Source organism: Octopus bimaculoides, chromosome 9, assembly GCF_046866305.1.
Source record: "Octopus bimaculoides isolate indiv1 chromosome 9, ASM4686630v1, whole genome shotgun sequence".
NCBI classification, from domain to species: Eukaryota; Metazoa; Mollusca; class Cephalopoda; order Octopoda; family Octopodidae; genus Octopus; species Octopus bimaculoides.
In genome coordinates, this window is record NC_142936.1 from 35,240,038 (window position 1) to 35,258,784 (window position 18,747).

Below are 18,747 nucleotides of genomic sequence, written 5' to 3' on the forward strand. Positions count from 1 at the left end.
TATTATAATTAAATATATATAGTTACAAATACATAAAGCTTAGAGCTATGTGAATTGCTTTACCTCAGCAACCATTGTTCCTGGAAAATCTATTTGGAAGTAATGTTGAATTTATTTTTTTAATAAATAGCAAATTTTCTAAGCCACCCAAGTCTGATGTCTTATGTCTATTTTCGTTCATTTTCATCTTCACATTTTCTCTTTTAAATATTTTATTTATATATTTGAATATATTTCCACCTCCTAATTTCTCATTTCCACTATATGCTTTTGATACAAAAACTCTTCAATCACCATGATTACTATGATACTGATATGATTGTACTCTACAAATGTTTATAAATATATCCAGCTGGAAAACACTCTAATTAGCATGGAACTTCAACTCATGGTAAAATATTAACATTTATTTGCGATTTTATAAATGTATTAGATAAATATTACTATTCTTATCTACTACAATTAGCCTTATTTTTGTTTACAAATTATGTGTGTGTTTAAGTATAGGTCTCATGTTAGCTTTCACAACTGAGTGTTCCACTAGTTTGATCATACATACTATATTCAATGTTTTATAGTCTAAGTGGTTATGGCTTCTACAGAGATCTGAAACCTTAATGCAATCCTTCTACACACACACACACACTATGCTATGGTTCATAAGCTACAAAAAATAATAAAAATAAACAGTTTTTAATTTTTATTTAAATGAATTCACTTCATTTTTGATTGCCCTCTATATAAATTTTGGGAAAAATAAAATTACAAATAAACTAATTTTAGATATGAGAATAGAAAAATTAATTTTAAAAAAAGAACTAAGTAGTTGAGTGTATGAAATAATGATGTAAAGAATGCTTATGATTTATTACTAAATTTTTCAAAATCCCCTTACAAGAGACTATATATTTTGAGTATTTTTGTAAGAAATGGAGAGTTTACATATAACAGACACAGCACTCATTAATGAGACAATATGTAAAAGAGAAAACCTAACTAGATCTTGGCAATTATCTTTGTATCAATAAATATTTGGTATCATAGCTTTTCTGTTAGGGTAGGCAAATTTCCCACAAATTGCAAAATTACAAATTTCTCAATGAATGGTAAAATTAGACTGATTTTAGTCAGTGGGTATCATTAAGAATAGAACGACCAGAACAACTTCTTTTCGGCACTTTTCTATTCTATTTGGCAGGTAAATTTCACTAAATTTCTACAGATGTATTTATATATAAAGAAAAAACGAAATGAACAATGAAAAACCACTGTATCCTTATTTTATTTCGAATAAGGGAAAATATATATAAAGAGAAAAATATATGTATATATCTATTTGTTTTTTTAATTAAAATGAGAGAGAAATTCAGTTGAAAAAATATAGCCCTTTAATAGTATAAAGGAGTCGATGTATTGAAATGATAGGCACTGTCAAATGAAGGGAATAAGTTAGGAAAATAGAGGAAATTTATGAGGAAAATTAAAGTACAAGGAAAAAAAAAACCAAAGCTAAAATTTTGAGGAAGAAAATATCAACAATCAGAAGACACATAAATAAAACCCTATTAAAGAATACTTCTGGTATGTGTAGGTTATTAAGATTGGGGAAGGCTGGGGTGGGGTGGGGGAGAGGAGAACACAGTAAAAAATGGACATGACTCAATACATAACCAATTTAGGATGTATTGATAATCCCATTGAAAACAAGAAAACAGTAGAAAAGATTAGGTCCATCCTATATAGGGGCAAGTTTATCAATATAGGAACAAACACAACATAATTAGAATTAAAGACAAAGAAATATTAAGGTATTTGAAATTGTATTCAGGAATGTTGTATTACTAAAATATCAATTTAATCTAAATTATTGTTTATCAGAAATAAACAAAGGAAAATAATAATAAAATTATTTCATTTAGATATTGCATTTTGTTTGAAATTTCAATTAAGTAAAATGAGAATTTTTCATTTAATAAAATTATCATCTTAAAAAAAACTATTATAGAGCTTTATATTCTGTTGAACTGTAATCAGGTAGTTAATATAATTGATTCTAAAATGGTTACTTATATATTCCAAGAAAAATGAAAATAATTGGCAACATATTGGTTATGTATTTTCAACAAGTCCCAGCCTTCCATTCGATTCAGTCGTTGTGACCCTGCCTACACAGCTAGTTCAAGAGAGTAGGGGACACTTAACGCCCCATCTCCATATTACAATCGTTGTGATCCTGCCTCTACTGACAACAATGGTACCAATACCATCTAGATAGGGTGGTAAGGTGTTTGCTGTTTATCCTGCCTCCATCATATTTGGCCAGCTTTATGCAGATACAGAGGATAACAATATTATGGAAGAAGTTATTAGCTAAATATCAAAAAGAAGAGTGAGAGAAGAGATATATAAATGATACACAGATCAGCCAAGATCAATAATTTTTTTAGTTTTTTTTTTACATTTTAATTAAATAAAATATCATGAAAAAAAAGAAAAAGAAAGAAACACTAACAACATTATGAAAGTATTGTGGAGACTGAATTAAAATTTCTTGCAGATTGAGAGAAGTGAAATGAGAATATGTTCACATACTTTTCAAAAGAAACCATGAAGTGAAGTGAAAATACTCCAACTGGGAATCAAAATTAGGTTGCAGAACTTACTGTATTATCCCACTAAAGGCAACTAAAAATACAAAACTTAGTTTTCGATAACTAACTACTTATATTGAAGTCCAAATATCTTAGTTTTTATCTAGAATTAGTGCAAGTATATGTGTGTGTGTGTGTGTGTGTGTGTGTGCACACGCGCACATGGGCTTGTGTTTTGAGAGATTTAAACTAAAGTTACTCATGCCAAACAGTAAAAAAGGGTTTAAGATGGAAAATACTTTATTGATTTGAAAACTATTGACAACAATAGCACAATTTACTACATAGATAAATTTAGATGACCTAGTTAATACAATTACATTGTGGAAAAGTCGTATTAACCATTTAAATACATCTGCTATTCTCATTTTATTTCTCAATACTACTATCACTAGAAAAATGAATACAAACTGTTTGTCTGTGCTTAAATGGCAAAAATGACAAACACAATGCAATTATTTCCATTTCAAGAATGGATCAAGTCACTTGCTAACCAAGTACAACTCTCTCTATATATATAGATATATAAATATATATATATATACATATATATATATATATATATATATATATATATATATATATATATATATATATATATCATATAATATTATAGTTTGTTATATTATAGAAGTCAAAAATTATTATTTTACCAGATTATGATTTAACCATCTGTACAAATTGAAACTAAATTTGAATTTTAGCACAAAATTTGAAGTGGTAAAATGTAGTCATATGTACCCCTAAGTTTTACAATCAAAATTAGTAAGATTTTATATGAAGAAAACTAAGTTTCTTAATGTGTGTGAGAAATAATGAAAAACGGTTTTCCATGTGTGGCACAAATAAAATTGTGGAAACAAGACTATATCTAACATAACTGTGAAAATATCTTGAAATTCATTCAGAAAATTTACTTGTATTACACATAGTTTATTCAGACTAATACATTAAAAATATTTTTTAGTAGACTAAGAGATCAATGTCAAATGTTTAGGATTACTGTTGAAACATTACTGTCCAAGAAAAATGAAAAGTAGTCATCTCCAGGAGGAAAAGCAGTCACCTCCATGGAGGTAACAACTAAATAACACAATTATCTTGTTCATCATTCTGCCAACTACCGACCTTTGCATCATTATTAACAACTATATTAATGAAAAATATTCTGGAAATTAAAGTATTTTCTCATAATTTACGGGTGTGAAGAGTTAAGAAAAAAGAAAACAAATTCATTTCTAAAACATTTGATCACTAATGAAAATCCCAAATTAATAATGTTAATTGAATAAATATCTAAGGGGAAAACATCAGATCAGTATTTTTTTTTACTGTGACTGTTTAAATGCAGCAGTGAAAGAATGACTGTAACCAAAAAAGAGAAAGAATAACAACAATGGCAACAACAACAATTCATGAGGGTATGTTACTAATTTTAGTAGCAGCATATCAACTACTGGATCTGTGACGACGATACAAGGCCCAGCACTACAATAGTAATAGCTCATTCATCACCTCCATAATCCAAAATGTGTTCAAAGGAGAATGGCTGAAACAGATATCCAGAGCCTTGATAAAATTTGTTCTGGAATTCAACCCTGAAAACAAAATAAAAAATAAACATAAATATATACACATATGAGCACACATAAGTATAAAGTCAAAAACAATAAGACAACAAAATATGATGAACATATAAATGCGCGCACGTGTGTGTGTGTGTGTGTGTGTATATATATATATATATATATATATATATATATACAGGATTAGGCAAAATAATGGAAATACCTAGCATCATAATTTTGAAATATCTATAAAACCCTCAAAAGCTTGTTTATTTTTATGTTTTTTCATTTAATATAGGTGTTGCTTAATATGTTTTGCTAAAATTGCTGTTTCTTTTCGGATATCATCAGAAAAAGGTAATTAGAATTCATTAAAATGACAGATCTATCAGACTTTCAAGGAGGTCAAATTGTCGGTGCTTGTATGGCGGGCGCTAGCCTAATGAAAACAGCCAAAATGTTTGGTGGATTAAGAAGTATCGTCTCAAAAGTAATGAAAGTCTTTGAGAAAGAGGGAAAAACCTCCTCATCGAACCAAAACTCTGGAAGAAAACCAAAACTTTCAGATGGGGACCGTTGGACTCTTACGCGAATTGTTAGAAAGGATCACAAAAGTACAGCTCCCAAAATTACTGCAGAGCTTAATGACCACTTCGAGAACCCAGTTTCCACAAAAACTGGATTTCACAGGAGGGCTGCAATCAGAAAACCACTACTTTCAAAAACAAACATTGCAAAGCATTTAGAGTGCAGTAAAAACTTACAGAATTGGTCCCTAGAGCAGTGGAAGAATGTTATTTTCTTGGACAAGTCATCCTTTACCTTATTTCTGATCACCAGCTGAGTATACGTGTGGAGACAGCCAAAAGAAGCATTTGACCCAGACTACCATCTTCCAACTGTTAAAGAGGATCGGGGGGGGGGGGGGGGTTATATCTCGGAAATCTACCAGCCCAATGGTTTCCCTTAATGGCAGAATTAATAGTCAAGACTATTTAAGCATTTTATCTGATCAAATTCATCCTATGGTTGCAAAACTGTTTCCGGAGGGAAACAATCTTTCAAGATGATAATGCACCAATTCACACAGCTAAAGTTGTTACTGAATGGCATGAGGAACAGTGAAGTTGAACATCTTATCTGGTCAGCATAGTCCTCAGATCTCAATATTATTGAACATTTATGGTGCATTTTAGAAAAACAAATAAGGAGTCGATATCCTCCACCATCATCACTACAAGAACTGGAGACTGTTTTAGCTGAAGAATGGACAAAAATTCCTTTGGAAACAATTCAAACTTTGTACGAGTCCATACCTCATAGAATTCAAGCTGTAATTACTGCCAAAGGTGGTCCTACTCCATATTAAAATTAATTTATTTGAAATTTTAAAGTGTTTCCATTATTTTGTCCAACCCCTGTATATATATATATATATATATATATGTGTGTGTGTGTGTGTGTGTGTGTGTGTGTGTGTGTGTGTAAACATACATACAAGCAACAATATAATAAAAAATCAGATATTATTTTGACTCTGCTTTCATCTTAAACACTACAACATGCAACATTGTCACCACTTTATAATGCTGAATTAGCAGGAAATCTAGCCACATTTGACTGAGTTTATAGCTAACCTCTTAATAAGGAACTTCTCTATATAAACTTTTGTTTTATAAAGGGTGTGGTTAGTGGCTTGGAAACTAAACATTTTCATAAAGGGTGTGGTTAGTGGCTTGGAGACTAAGCATTTTCAAATGAAAAACAATTGCAAAGTTAATGAATTCATTAAATTTATATATTTATGTTATTAGAATCTTACTGAAATAGAAATTATGGAAAAATATAATAAATATTTGCCTTACCAATGTAATCGAAGTGCATGAAGGAAGGCTGATAACCCTTCCATCACCAATAAAACTGCTACAGTGAGAACTGCCCATAATGGAAATATCATAAACGTCATAATAACTCCACCATAACCTGACTGGCTTAAAGCTTTTCTCATCACCATTGTCCATAATACTTCAGACAACTCTAAAATAAAAAATAAGGAATAATTAAACAACAACGCCAGTATTTTTATGTCTATTTTTCAATGCTAGTAAAGGCTAGATGGGCCATCTCATCTCATGTCCTTTGGCACACACAGCAACAGAGAAAAAAAAACTGATTAACTGTGGTATTGTGTATGTCTTACAGTGTACACTGCATGCATTTTACCATGGCACCAGCAGCAGAGATTGTACCATGTGAGCTGGACTAGACACTTCATCCTTCTATTTACCATTGAGTTTATATTCAGAGTTACTGTTCTCTAAAACAAGTATTTTTATTACCACTTAAACTAAAAGAATTTTTATACATAATTTATCACAGGAAAAATAGATAATAGCATACTCCAACATAGGCTGGAGCAGGTAAAAGGCATAGTATTATGTCTGTTAAGGGAGGAGGGAGGCCTTACATTGGTTGCCTCAGTTTAGTATCACAGTAATAGGTGGTGGTGAATTTTGCTACCAAGTGGGGTATTATCATGATAATGAATGGAACTAAGTGGGGCTAAGAGAATAATAGTGGTTTCACTTGCACTGTTAGGATAAGGGGTGGAATAATCATCAACATGTGCAACCATTTAGTGAGGAAGAGAAAGTATGATAATGACAGACTTTAAAATAGAAAAATTACATTAAAATTAAAATTTTTAATTCTGTTTCAACAATACATAAAAAGGTACATTGGTTAAATGTATGTGCAGCTATCACCCATATATATTATCATCACATTTATCTAATCTAGATAACATTGATAAATATTATATTAATATTTATTATAAGTGACCAAAGGAGAGCCTGCTAGGCTAGTGAGATTAATATATTCAACTTGAAAATCTATAAGTCATTTTCAGAAGAAAAATATTTGAACCTGGAGGATTATAATTGTGAGGAGTAAGGATTAGGTAAGGCATTTGGTGTAGGTCACTACAAGATGAAACAGATGAAGAGGGTATGCAGGTAGTTCAGAAGAGCAGAGGCAATTGCTGTGATAAATAGACAAAGAAGGGGATAACTGTGTTAGTGATTAATTCTTGTTCATGACTGAACCATTACCAATCAAACAGCTGTATTGGGGGATTTTTTAAATGTTATTTAGGATGTATGGAAGTACAACAGTACTTCAATGTGGGTTTTAGTAGAATTTTGTAAATAACCAGTTAAGTAACCAGGGTGGTCGAAGTATTTGAAGATATTTTGACTTTAATTATGCGTTGTCCATGACCAGAGGGACTGAGGTTATAAAACCATTTCCTTGAATTGCTCTATAAAATGATACTCTCTAGGTCTCTTTCCAAGGATCTAATGTAAACTGTACATTATATTTAATGAAACACTGAACAGAAATATAGTGACATATTAAACACATACTTGCTCTACATAAAAATACTCTCAGGGTCTCTGTCCATAGGTTTAGTGTGAATTATCCATTAAAACTAATGTCTACTCAATGAAACAATAGACAGAAATATATCAGTTATATCAGTAAAATGTAAGAAACAAAATTAACACTCACGTGCATGAGCTAAGCTCAGTGCCCAGAGTCGAAGATAGGAAGCTGTATTTGAAATACAACTTAAAGAATATTCAATGGTATGGATAGCTTGATGAATCAGAGTATCAGCAAAATCAAAGTCCTGAAAATTGGCAAATGAATACATAAATACATAGAAACAACATTTAAACAGCCAATATGTAAAGCATATTTTCTTATGTGATAATTTTATTTTTAAGCTGAAGGCAATCAGATAGCTTATAATTTACAAATTGTTACTATTAATTTTTTTGAGTTTTATTTATGAATAAATGAAGAAGTTAATGAAAGAAAAAGAGAAATAATCTCTGGCAGAATTATAATTAATTTTTATGTTAAAAAAGGATACAATTATAGGCAGATATCCTCAACACTGACAACATCAAAATACAACAATTAAAACTAAAAAAAAAAAAAAAAAAAACTGTTACGTACAACAACATGCTACTTTTCCTATCTTGGCTTTCAGCTCTAAATATTCATGTGCAATCATGCATGACAAATAAGGATTCAATTTGCAGAAATAATACATGTTGAACTTTTTTTTCTAATTGTTATGAAAAACTTTCTTAATTGCAGTGTAGATATACTTACCTGTAACATTTCTGTAAATAGAAACTTATAAAGGAATATGAGGGTTGTTTGAATTTCCAAAGGAAATGGGAGAAAAGAACGTATACATTCGTTTATATTTCTTATTTAAACACTAAGAATTGTTTTACTTAGCAATGCAAGGAGTAGCAAGTGACTGACAAATTAAATAACCTTAAATGATTGGATTCAGTTTGAGTCTAAGTAAATAAGGGTATAATCAGGTGTGGGTATATATTTGAGCTTATGTTCTGGGCTCACTAGGAAAACACAGATACCTAGCTATATCAACCTTTGCCTTTCCTTGGAAAACATCAATAGCATGGAGAGGATCTTCTCAGCAGCAGATATGCAGTCAATTTTGACCAATAATGGCCTTAGATAGAAATGCAGCAAAAATTAATGTTTAGATGACAATTCTACTATATAATATGAATTATGAATGGATCATGGTAATTAAAGGGCAGTTACTTTTCAACCTAGAAAGTATACAAATTATATTTTGAGATGATCTGCAATGAAATGGCAACCCATGGTTAAGTTTACTCCACTTCTATGTTGCTTAGAACTTTCTAGTTTTATTTTCAGCATGCACTTCAATTGTATTTGTACAACAATTTATCAAGCTGTGAAGCAAGTACCAATGTGAGCCAATAAAATGGCTTTTACGAGGTCACTTGATGCTAGAAACCTCCACCAAGAGGTACCTTATCAGCTTAGGATAATACAGTCCCCAGATACACTTGTTCATTCCTTTACATTTGTTTGTCCAAGCTTGTATAGGCTGAATGGTAAATTATTTGAGGCAAATCTTGCAGCTGGATGCTTCCTGTCATCAAGCGTTACTTGTTTTTTAAGTAAGGGATCTTTTGTTTTGCTTGTCTTTGAAAGTACACAGTAACAGGATGAACTGTCAACAGGGAATATAAATATGACAATCATGCACAGACAATATGAATGCACATACATATATACAAACATATACATATATGTATATACAGGGTGCATAAGATATTTGAGGACAGATTTATGTTTATAAAAAAAAAAAAACAGACATAAAATAATAGATAACTTTATTTATCAAAACATGCTACAAGGATAAAAATAAACCGTCTTTTCTATAATGTTATTCAATAAAGTCATCTTCAGCTTCAACAACTGCTTCTGTATGAGATCTAAAGCATCTACATGCTCGAATCAAGTGGCCCTGGTTCATTCTGGACATTACTCCGACTACAGCAGCTTTCAAAGAATCTTTGGTGTTACGGGCATGTTCATTGGCCTCTTTCTCAACAATGTTCCACATGTAATAGTCCAACGGATTGAGATCTGGGGAATTAGGAGGCCAAATGTTAGGGGCTATGTGATCATGAAAATTTTCAGCCATCTATTCCTGTGTTACTAGAGCCAGGTGTGATAGTGCAGAGTCTCACTGAAACACATATGGCCTGCCAATGCATACACTTGTTGATCTTGGTCAAAGTTTTTCTCTGCTGGATTTTTCAGTTTGTTTAAGAGCCTTTTAGATCTGATGGGGTGATTTTCTTTTGCTTTTTTGGACATAGATTGACCTTTCCTCATCATATAAGTCTCATATATGATGTCTTCGTGGACAACATTTCTGACTGTTCCTTCTGATACATGGAGATCTTTTGTAATTGACCTCATGGACTTTCTTAGATTGTAATCAATGGTCTGTTGAACTTGCTGGATAAATTCAGGTATTCTGATGATCTCAGAATTTTAAAATGCTTTCTATGCTTTGATACTGGTGATATGTTTCCATCTTCAGTCCTTTTAAAAATCACGATATTTCTAAATATCTCAGCCTTTATAATCACAATAACAGCATGCCTCTTCATTTCTTGAATAAGCTGAAGGTCTGTCATAATTATTTTCAGAAATAAAGATTATACTGAGTTAGCAAAAAGTGCAGCAATGACCCAAAAAATGTATGTCCTCAAATACTTTACGCACCCTGTACATAGATACATATATATGTATATATACATGTACACACACACATATTTTCTCTTTTTCTGCTTTCATTGATTTCCATGGCTCTCTGATGCCATCCAATTCCATTATTATGAATTTGAATAGGGAGCTCAAGTCATAGTGAATCTTTCATTAGCTGATTGCACAAACTTGGATGTCACCCCTATGGATGTGTTGCAGTTATTCTCTTCATACAGATCTCCACACTGCTGATATAGTAGTTGTCCGCTCAGCATAATGTAAGAAGCACTGTTGGCTCAGATGAACTCTTCCGCTACCTCATCACAATTTGCAATATATATATATATATATATATATATATATATATTGTTGCTATTATGCAAAAGTGTCATAAGTCAAAAATGTTGCTTTTTCAGAAAATGAAAAAAGTTTAACCCTTCCATAGCAGAACTGTTGTACTACACTTTGACAATTTTTTCATATCTTAGCATCTGAAGCAGCTGGAGATATGATAGTTTGACTAAAAGAACCAGCTACTACAAGCAAAAATAAATATTGAAAAAAATGCATTTGGCAGAATTTGAACATTTGACAGTTTAACATAATAGCAATGATATATCAGGCCATTAAGAATGACATGTCCGATTTTGAACTAAAAGTTTATTTTACTTTATCTCAACAAAAAGCAATGCAGTTAATCAAAGTATGCACCTAAATTATCAACACAATCTTGCCATTTTATCAGTAGCTTATTTATGCCAGCAGCAAAGAATTCTGGAGAGCAAGAGGTGATGAGATCACGAAAGGCTGCTTTTGCATCTTCTAAAAGTTGTCCAATGCCTGGAAAATGTGATAGTCAATTGGTACAAGGTCTGGTGAATATGGTGGATGACAGAGTAATTCCATGTTCAGTTCTTGTAACTTGAGTAATGTTCTTTGTGCAACATGTGGTTGAGCATTGTCTTGCAAGAGAATTGACATATCTCTATTGACCAATCTCAATTGTTTAATTGCAAGTTCACTCATCATCTCATCCAATTGGTTGATGTATACATCCACTGTAATTGACTTACAAGGTCTCATGAGGCTGTAGTGGATGACACCAGTGCTGGACCACCAAACTGATACCATTAGCTTTTTTTGGTGAATACTCCCTGTTAACTTTCCTCTGATGTTGCTGCACTGTTTATATGTCCCAAGCTTACACTAGGTACATCTTAGGGAGTTTCTACCTATGCCTTTTCCACAGATTGAGCAGGGCTGTCTACCTGAAGGGATTTGTAATTTGTCTGCTTTCCTACTTACTAAGATATTGGTTTTTGCTGGGTTAAATCTAAGGCCCTTCAATTCTAGACCTTGCTGCCACACCTGAAACTTCTTCTGTAGTTCTGGTAGTGATTCAGCTATAAGAACAGGGGTAGCCTGTATTGAATTCCTCTATTATTGCCTGGAGGACTGTGATGAACAAGAAGGGGCTGAGGACTGATCCTTAATGAACCTCTGCCTGTACCCTGAATTCTTCATTATATTCATTGCCAACCTTCACCTTACTGACAGCATCCCTGTATATGGCTTGTACAGCTCTCACCAACCACTTGTCTATCCCTAGTTTCCACATTGACCACCGGATAAGGGATCAGGGGATCTTGTCAAAGGCTTTTTCCATGTCAACAAAACCCAAGTACAGAGGTTTAGCTTTGGCTAGGTATTTCTCCTGCAGCTGTCTAGCCACAAAACAAAACTGTATCTCATCTAAACTAACTCTTTCCCTAATTAGTTGGGCTATAACCCTCTCTGTAACTTCTATCACCTGATCCAACAATTTGATACCTCTGTAATTATTTCTAAGGCGTCACCTTTACCCTTCTAGCAGTCGACTATGGTGTTGCTACACCAGTCATTGGGTATGACTCCTTCATGTACCACCTGGTTAACTATATGGGTGAGTAGACCATAACCTACACTGCCAGATATTACAGCATATACAACACTGATCTACAAATGTTTTGACTGCACATTACTCTGTATGCAATTATGCATCCTAATCACTGCAATTTCATCAAGGATCCATCACTTATGATGTTTTCAAAGTGAACTGATTCAAACAAGCATCCTGAATACCACTCTCCTCTTCATTATCAATTATATACTCCATGGAGTATTTGCACTACTGAATAGGAACACAGAACCACTCAAGTGCTATGTAATTAGACCATTGTAGTGGATAGCCAGCATCTATATCAATTTGTGAGATAATACGGTATCCACCAGGATAACTTATTATTTTTATGCTCTCTCTCTCTCTCTCTCTCTCTCTATATATATATATATATATATACACACACACATACATATATATATATATATACATGCATACACACATACATATAAATACATACATGCATACATGCACACACACACATACATATATGAGACAAGGTATAAATATTTTCATGAGTGATAACCCAATTACAAACACTAATGTTTTTATGACTGTCCTTTCCTTAATTTCAGGCTATCCTCTGCCCCTTCTTCTATAGAATGCCTCTCTTCCTCTCTTCTTTTCTTTTCTTCACAACCATCACTTCTCTTCCTCTTTCTTCTTTATCCATCTTTCATTTACCTTATACTGATTCTCATTGCCCCTTTTCACTTCCCCACCCCCATACTTATACCATTCCTTCTGTGTTCTATGTTGTAAGTCAAATTAACTGCAATAAAGAAAAATATGTAATGACCATTATTTATACTTTGACTTGTATATTACTCTGTAAAAACCAGTATAACTGGAGAACAACCACAGATTTACAATATAGAATGGTAGTAAGCTATAACCTCAGACTCTACCACAAGACTACGCAGAGTTCTTTACTAATCTAAACAATATTGTTAGCCTGGTGTACGGACAGAGAGCTCATAAAGTATTTTGCCCAGATTAGTATTCCCTTACTAATGACTGTTTTTATTAGACACATATAAACACACACACACATTTCCTACAGTTTCCACTTAGAAAGCAGTGGTTGGCCCAGGGCCATAGAAGACACCTGCTCAAAGTGTCACACAGTGGACTAGAACCTGAACTCCTATGCTTATGAAGCAACTCTATACTCACAAAGCCATGCTTATAATGTCTTTTAAAAAAAAACCAGGATGGTCACAACAGGAAAGATTCAGATTAAAAGACTGCTTAATCAAGTCTGGCCATAACTCTAAATGAAACACAAATACCAATCAAACACTTGACACAATACACTACCACGGGTTGTCATCGCATAAAACAGTAAGATTAAAATAATATTATTACTAATAAAATTTGATTAAATATTAACTATGGCTGCTATACAAAAACTGAGAGGAATAATAGAGACATGACAGTATAGCTGGATGTATAGGTGGTACAGATATTGGGTATATTGGCTATATTAGTTAATAAAAGAGGGTGTAGAAATAAATTCCTTTTAAGAATTTCAGCTTAAATATGATCTAGTCATTTTGTTTCTTCCATCATACAATTTTCTAGTTATTAACCTGGTTTCAAAGACAGAAGTCTTGTCTCTCAGCTGCTGGAGAAATATGTCAACAATTTCTCAAGCAGTGAACATGTCTTTCTCTAGAGACTTTCATTGTTAAGCTGTTATATTACCAAATCAATCCCTGTATTCAAAGAAACTCATTCAACCGTGCAATGATATGAATTCTTCAAAATACTAATATTCAATTTCAAAAATTCCCACAAACTTAAACAAAAGATAATTTTTAAAAATTTATTTTCTTAATATATAAAAAAATATACATTTTTAACATTGGCATGAGGCCATCATTTTGGCAAGGAGTATAGTTGAGTAAATCAAATCCTATACTTCATTGCTAATTTATTTAATAACTCCAGAAGGAAGAAGGGCAAAGTTTACTTCAGCAGTAGCACTGCAACTAAATATCACAAGGCATTTTGTCCAGTGCTGTACTGATTTGGCTAATCCAAAACTAACAAATATTGACTTGCTTGTTATCACTAATTTAGATAAATATCTAGGTTATGGTTAGATGTTGCCTTTAAGATAAGAACAATATAACTGCAAGTGAATGGAAAACAATTCAACACAAATTTATATACTTTAACATGTACATGCATGGAGGAATAACCAATAAATTGAAGTAACAAGTTCATAATATGAATCTGATCTTAATGAGAAAGTAGTTCTTGATATGTTATAATATTGATTCTTAATTATGATATTAGCGAGTTTTCTACAATGGAATGAATTTTAGTAGTAACCAATACAAAGTAAGAAAGCTCCTTATCCACATCATAGCATGAACAGAACAATCATCAAAGGTTATGTTTTATGATCATTATCATTACTGTTATATTCATGCTTTCCTTCTTGAATGTAAGAACCATATTTTCTATGAGGGCCAACCCCTATAGCATAAGGAGGTTGAGTATGGTTACAAGAAATGGCTTTACAATAAGATTCCACGAGGTGTATCAGACAGGAAGAATATTTTAGGGTTTATTTGACTGTTTCAGAACAATAATCCATGTAAAAAGAATTGACAAGAAGCTATTCAACAACAAGCATCAGATGCATTTGGGTTACAATAAGAAATTGTAAAACGCATGCTGAAGAGAAGCAAATTTATATAGAAACCATGCCAATTAAAGGTAAAAGGAAAAGGATAAAAGAAAATTAGGGGCATATTTTCACTATATTAACAGGAAAATTTAATTCTACTTGAATAAATCAAAATTCCAGGTAAATTCTACCTTGTTATTGTTAGTACCCCAGATGGCTCACAACAGAATGCGGTTAAAACCAGTAACAAAGTAAGTGAATATGAATTAACACTTTCTGAACAATAAAAGTATTCTGAATTTTGTTTCTTGCAATCAAAGCAATTTTTGGTTACAGGAATTGGTTTGATTCATATAATCTTAAGGGGATTGCATAACAAAAATACATGAATAAATAAATAAATAAATATGAAGCATTTGTTTGTGAGAAAGGAGTGTGATAGCATTAAGCTTGGTGGTGCATATGTAGCCAAAAGTGTTTATTGGTCATACAACTACTAAAGCGATTAGAGTGTACTGACATATAATAATTTAAAATAAAGGTATCAGACACCTATAAGTTCAACAAGAATTACCTGTAATGGTACAGCAGGGGCAGGATTTCCACTAGTGTGTACCCCCTAGTTGTGCAGAAGCAAAACACATTTTAAGAAATGGTCACTAAAACTGGGTAATTCATAAGTTTGTACATTCCAAAATGAAATCATTAAATATATATATGATGCCAGAGAATTTTTATCAAACATTTGTCCATGTCTGCCCCATGTTTTTCTTTTAAAATTTTAAATATGTTTCACCAAATATAAATGTGGAAGATGAAACCACAAATGAATCCTTTACATAGTCACTTCACCTGCTAAAAATAGTAAACAAATCTCCCTCAAATTACACTCTAAACTACACTATGTTTGGAAAATGACAGGATGGTCATAGGTGGAATGTTATTAACCACAGGCCTTAGTCAGGACTGACTTGGAACTAAACAACAGCAATTATGGAGGGTTCTATAAAATAACATGTCTAACAGCTGTGTCCAGATGATGGAAAAGAGAAAAATTGTGTTGTATAAAATTTAGAAAGCTATCAAAAATCATATATATCAATACTGAATAACTGATAGCTTGCTACCAGAATGCACTATTGTGACATATGCTGATGGAGCTGTTTCTATTCTACACTCTGTCAGCTCTGGTATACCCCAAGGTTTAGTTTTAACTTTCAGTCTCTTCTTTATATACATCCATTTATTCTTACTATTTTTCAATCTTTGCTAACATTCCTCAACCATGCAATCTAGATACCACATGCCAAACATGAACTAATTTCTTGAACAGAGATCTTGAAAGCAAATGCCCATGGGGGCATGATAATCTTTTTCTATTTTATTATATAAAAAAAAATCTAAGCACTACTTATATAAAAAAAAACATCATTGTATCATACCCCACTTAAACAACCAGAGCATTTTCACAATCACTTTAAATGTTAGGCCTCACTATTACCAAGGATTTCTCCAAGTGAAAGCATATCCTTAACATAACTAATGGCAGGTGAAACTATCTCAAACACTGACACTTTTCTTCAGAGCCAGAAAATACTTTAAACCCAAATGATTACTGACATTCAACAAAGCTTAGATGAAACTCACAGTGAAGTATTGCTCCCACATCTTTCTCTCTGCTTCATCACTCATGTTTTGTTCAACTTTCTCAGGCTCTCCATTAATCACTACCCCAAGCCCTTTCTCCCTAGAATGTCAGCTTCTAGCTCATGTTTTTCCTGCAGGTGTTGACAGTTAAGTGGAACATTAGCACCTCTTTGGTTTCAGTGGGCCTGCAAATCTATAAGTTGTGACTCATCCTTTTGCTTACAAACAGTAATGTCTATCTGTCTGTCCATCCATCCATTTATTTATTCCTGCTTATATAGACTGTTGCAGTCCTTTGTCATCTCATTCATTAAGTTCAGTCTCTTGAGACCAGATTCCACTTCTCATGTTTTCTCCTACCACTGGTTCCTTCCAGTTGGACTTGGCACTTCTTTATCCAACAGTCATTCTTAACATCCATCAATCACCAGTCCACACTATTGCAGTTTTCTCTATTATATTCTACATTTTATTCCACTTATACCCAGCTTCTCTCTCAGTTCATTTCTGCTCTATCATTCATGCACACTTCATATTGCACATCCAGCAAAACACGCATGCTTCATTTATTTCTAGTTTTTATATATCTTCCACATTCACTATCCAAATCACTACTATACTTCATCACTAGTATTATGCTATCTATCATTTACTTGGACAGAAAATCTCATTTCCAACAAAGGTAAACGCTCTCAGAACTTTTTTCATTTGTTTTTTATTCTGGCTACCATATTTTCAGAACACCTTCTGCCACTGTTAATTAGGTCACCAAGATAACATAAGCAACCATCTACTTCTAGGGAGCCCTCAGGGCATTTAAAAAAAAAATTGGTTCATGAATGCACATATTGTTTAACTACTCCTTTTATTTTCTACTCTAGGCACAAGGCCCGAAATTTTGGGGGAGAGGGCCAGTCGATTAGATCGACCCCAGTACGCAACTAGTACTTAATTTATCAACCCTGAAAGGATGAAAGGCAAAGTCAACCTCGGCGAAATTTGAACTCAGAACGTAAAGACAGATGAAATATCGCCAAACATTTCACTCAGCATGCTAACATTTCTGCCAGTTCGCTACCTGGCATTTAACTACTCCTGTGCCTCTACTAGATGTTTCTGTCAGTGTTACCCTACCTATGGTCTCAAGGGATCTGATGTACACCTAAAATTTACATTGGCTAACACCATATAAAATCCCTATCTATTCCTTTTCTGCATATTGAGTCTGGCTACTTCCTGAATGGTAATAGAATCCTGCCATCTTCTATGCTAACTAAAACTTTAGTCTTTGTTAGGTTTGCTAGAAGACCTCTCAATTTATGGTTTTGTTTCTAATGTCTGGAATTTCTTCTCTAATTCATTAACAGACCCAGCTTTAAGAATTAGGTCATCAACATACAGAAATTATTCTGGACAGCTGGTCTTAAACTCCTCTGTTATGGTCTGGAGAACAATAATAAATGAAAGGGATTCAGAGACCAAGCCCTGATGGACACCTACTTGCATGCAAAATTTCTCATTGAACCCATTGCTAATCTTCACCTAGGTCATAGACACACACATATATTTGAATGTGTTTGTATCTGTCACATGTACACATGTAACAGCATGTTACATTCTGTTAATGTTTAAATAAATATTTAAAGATCTTTGTTAAACAATTCTTCAATGAAAGGAGGTGAATGGAGATTATATAAGATAAAAAGTAACAATTTTGTTTGAAGATATTAAAATATATTGAAAATCTAATTCAACTTCAAAAATATAATCTAAAACATTTTTTAAAAACATTCTTAAAAACAAAAAAAAAAAATATGAATGTTTTGAGATACTGAATTTACTTTGAATTACTGGAAAGAGATAAAAAAGGAAAGGACAACAGAAATGAGATATAGTATTTACAATCTTTGAAAAATATAGATCAGAAAATTGTTAATTTAGTGGTTATGTATAGGAAGAAGCTTATTTTAGGAAATGTTTTGAAATTCTTAAATTATGTATTCTCTTTTATCATAAATTTATAATCCAAATTCTCTTAGCCATTAAGATTAAGTTATTTTAAACTATGTTTATTTGTATAAAACATGAAACAAGTATCCCTACATGATTTTGTTATATTTAAGCTTATCTGGGGTAATGGATGTTTTAGAATGTTCAAGTTTT

The 18,747-nt window shown here is 32.5% G+C and overlaps 1 protein-coding gene across 3 annotated transcripts in view; it reads right to left on the bottom strand.

Annotated features, from left to right (window-relative positions):
• Positions 1 to 3,563: 3,563 nt before the first annotated feature.
• The window catches only part of LOC106877132 (V-type proton ATPase 116 kDa subunit a 1), a 103,478-nt gene continuing 88,294 nt past the window's right edge, over positions 3,564 to 18,747 (bottom strand). For 2 of the 3 annotated variants that reach the window (XM_089357418.1, XM_089357416.1), the window contains exons 15-17: positions 7,790 to 7,910; positions 6,085 to 6,256; positions 3,564 to 4,249 (exon numbers count right to left, since the gene is read on the bottom strand). In XM_089357418.1, coding sequence (XP_089213544.1) covers positions 4,156 to 4,249; positions 6,085 to 6,256; positions 7,790 to 7,910 — 387 coding nt within the window. In that variant the 3' untranslated portion in view covers positions 3,564 to 4,155. Of the gene's footprint in view, positions 4,250 to 6,084; positions 6,257 to 7,789; positions 7,911 to 15,511; positions 15,557 to 18,747 lie in introns of all 3 variants that reach the window. The other variant, XM_089357417.1, reaches the window with a different exon arrangement.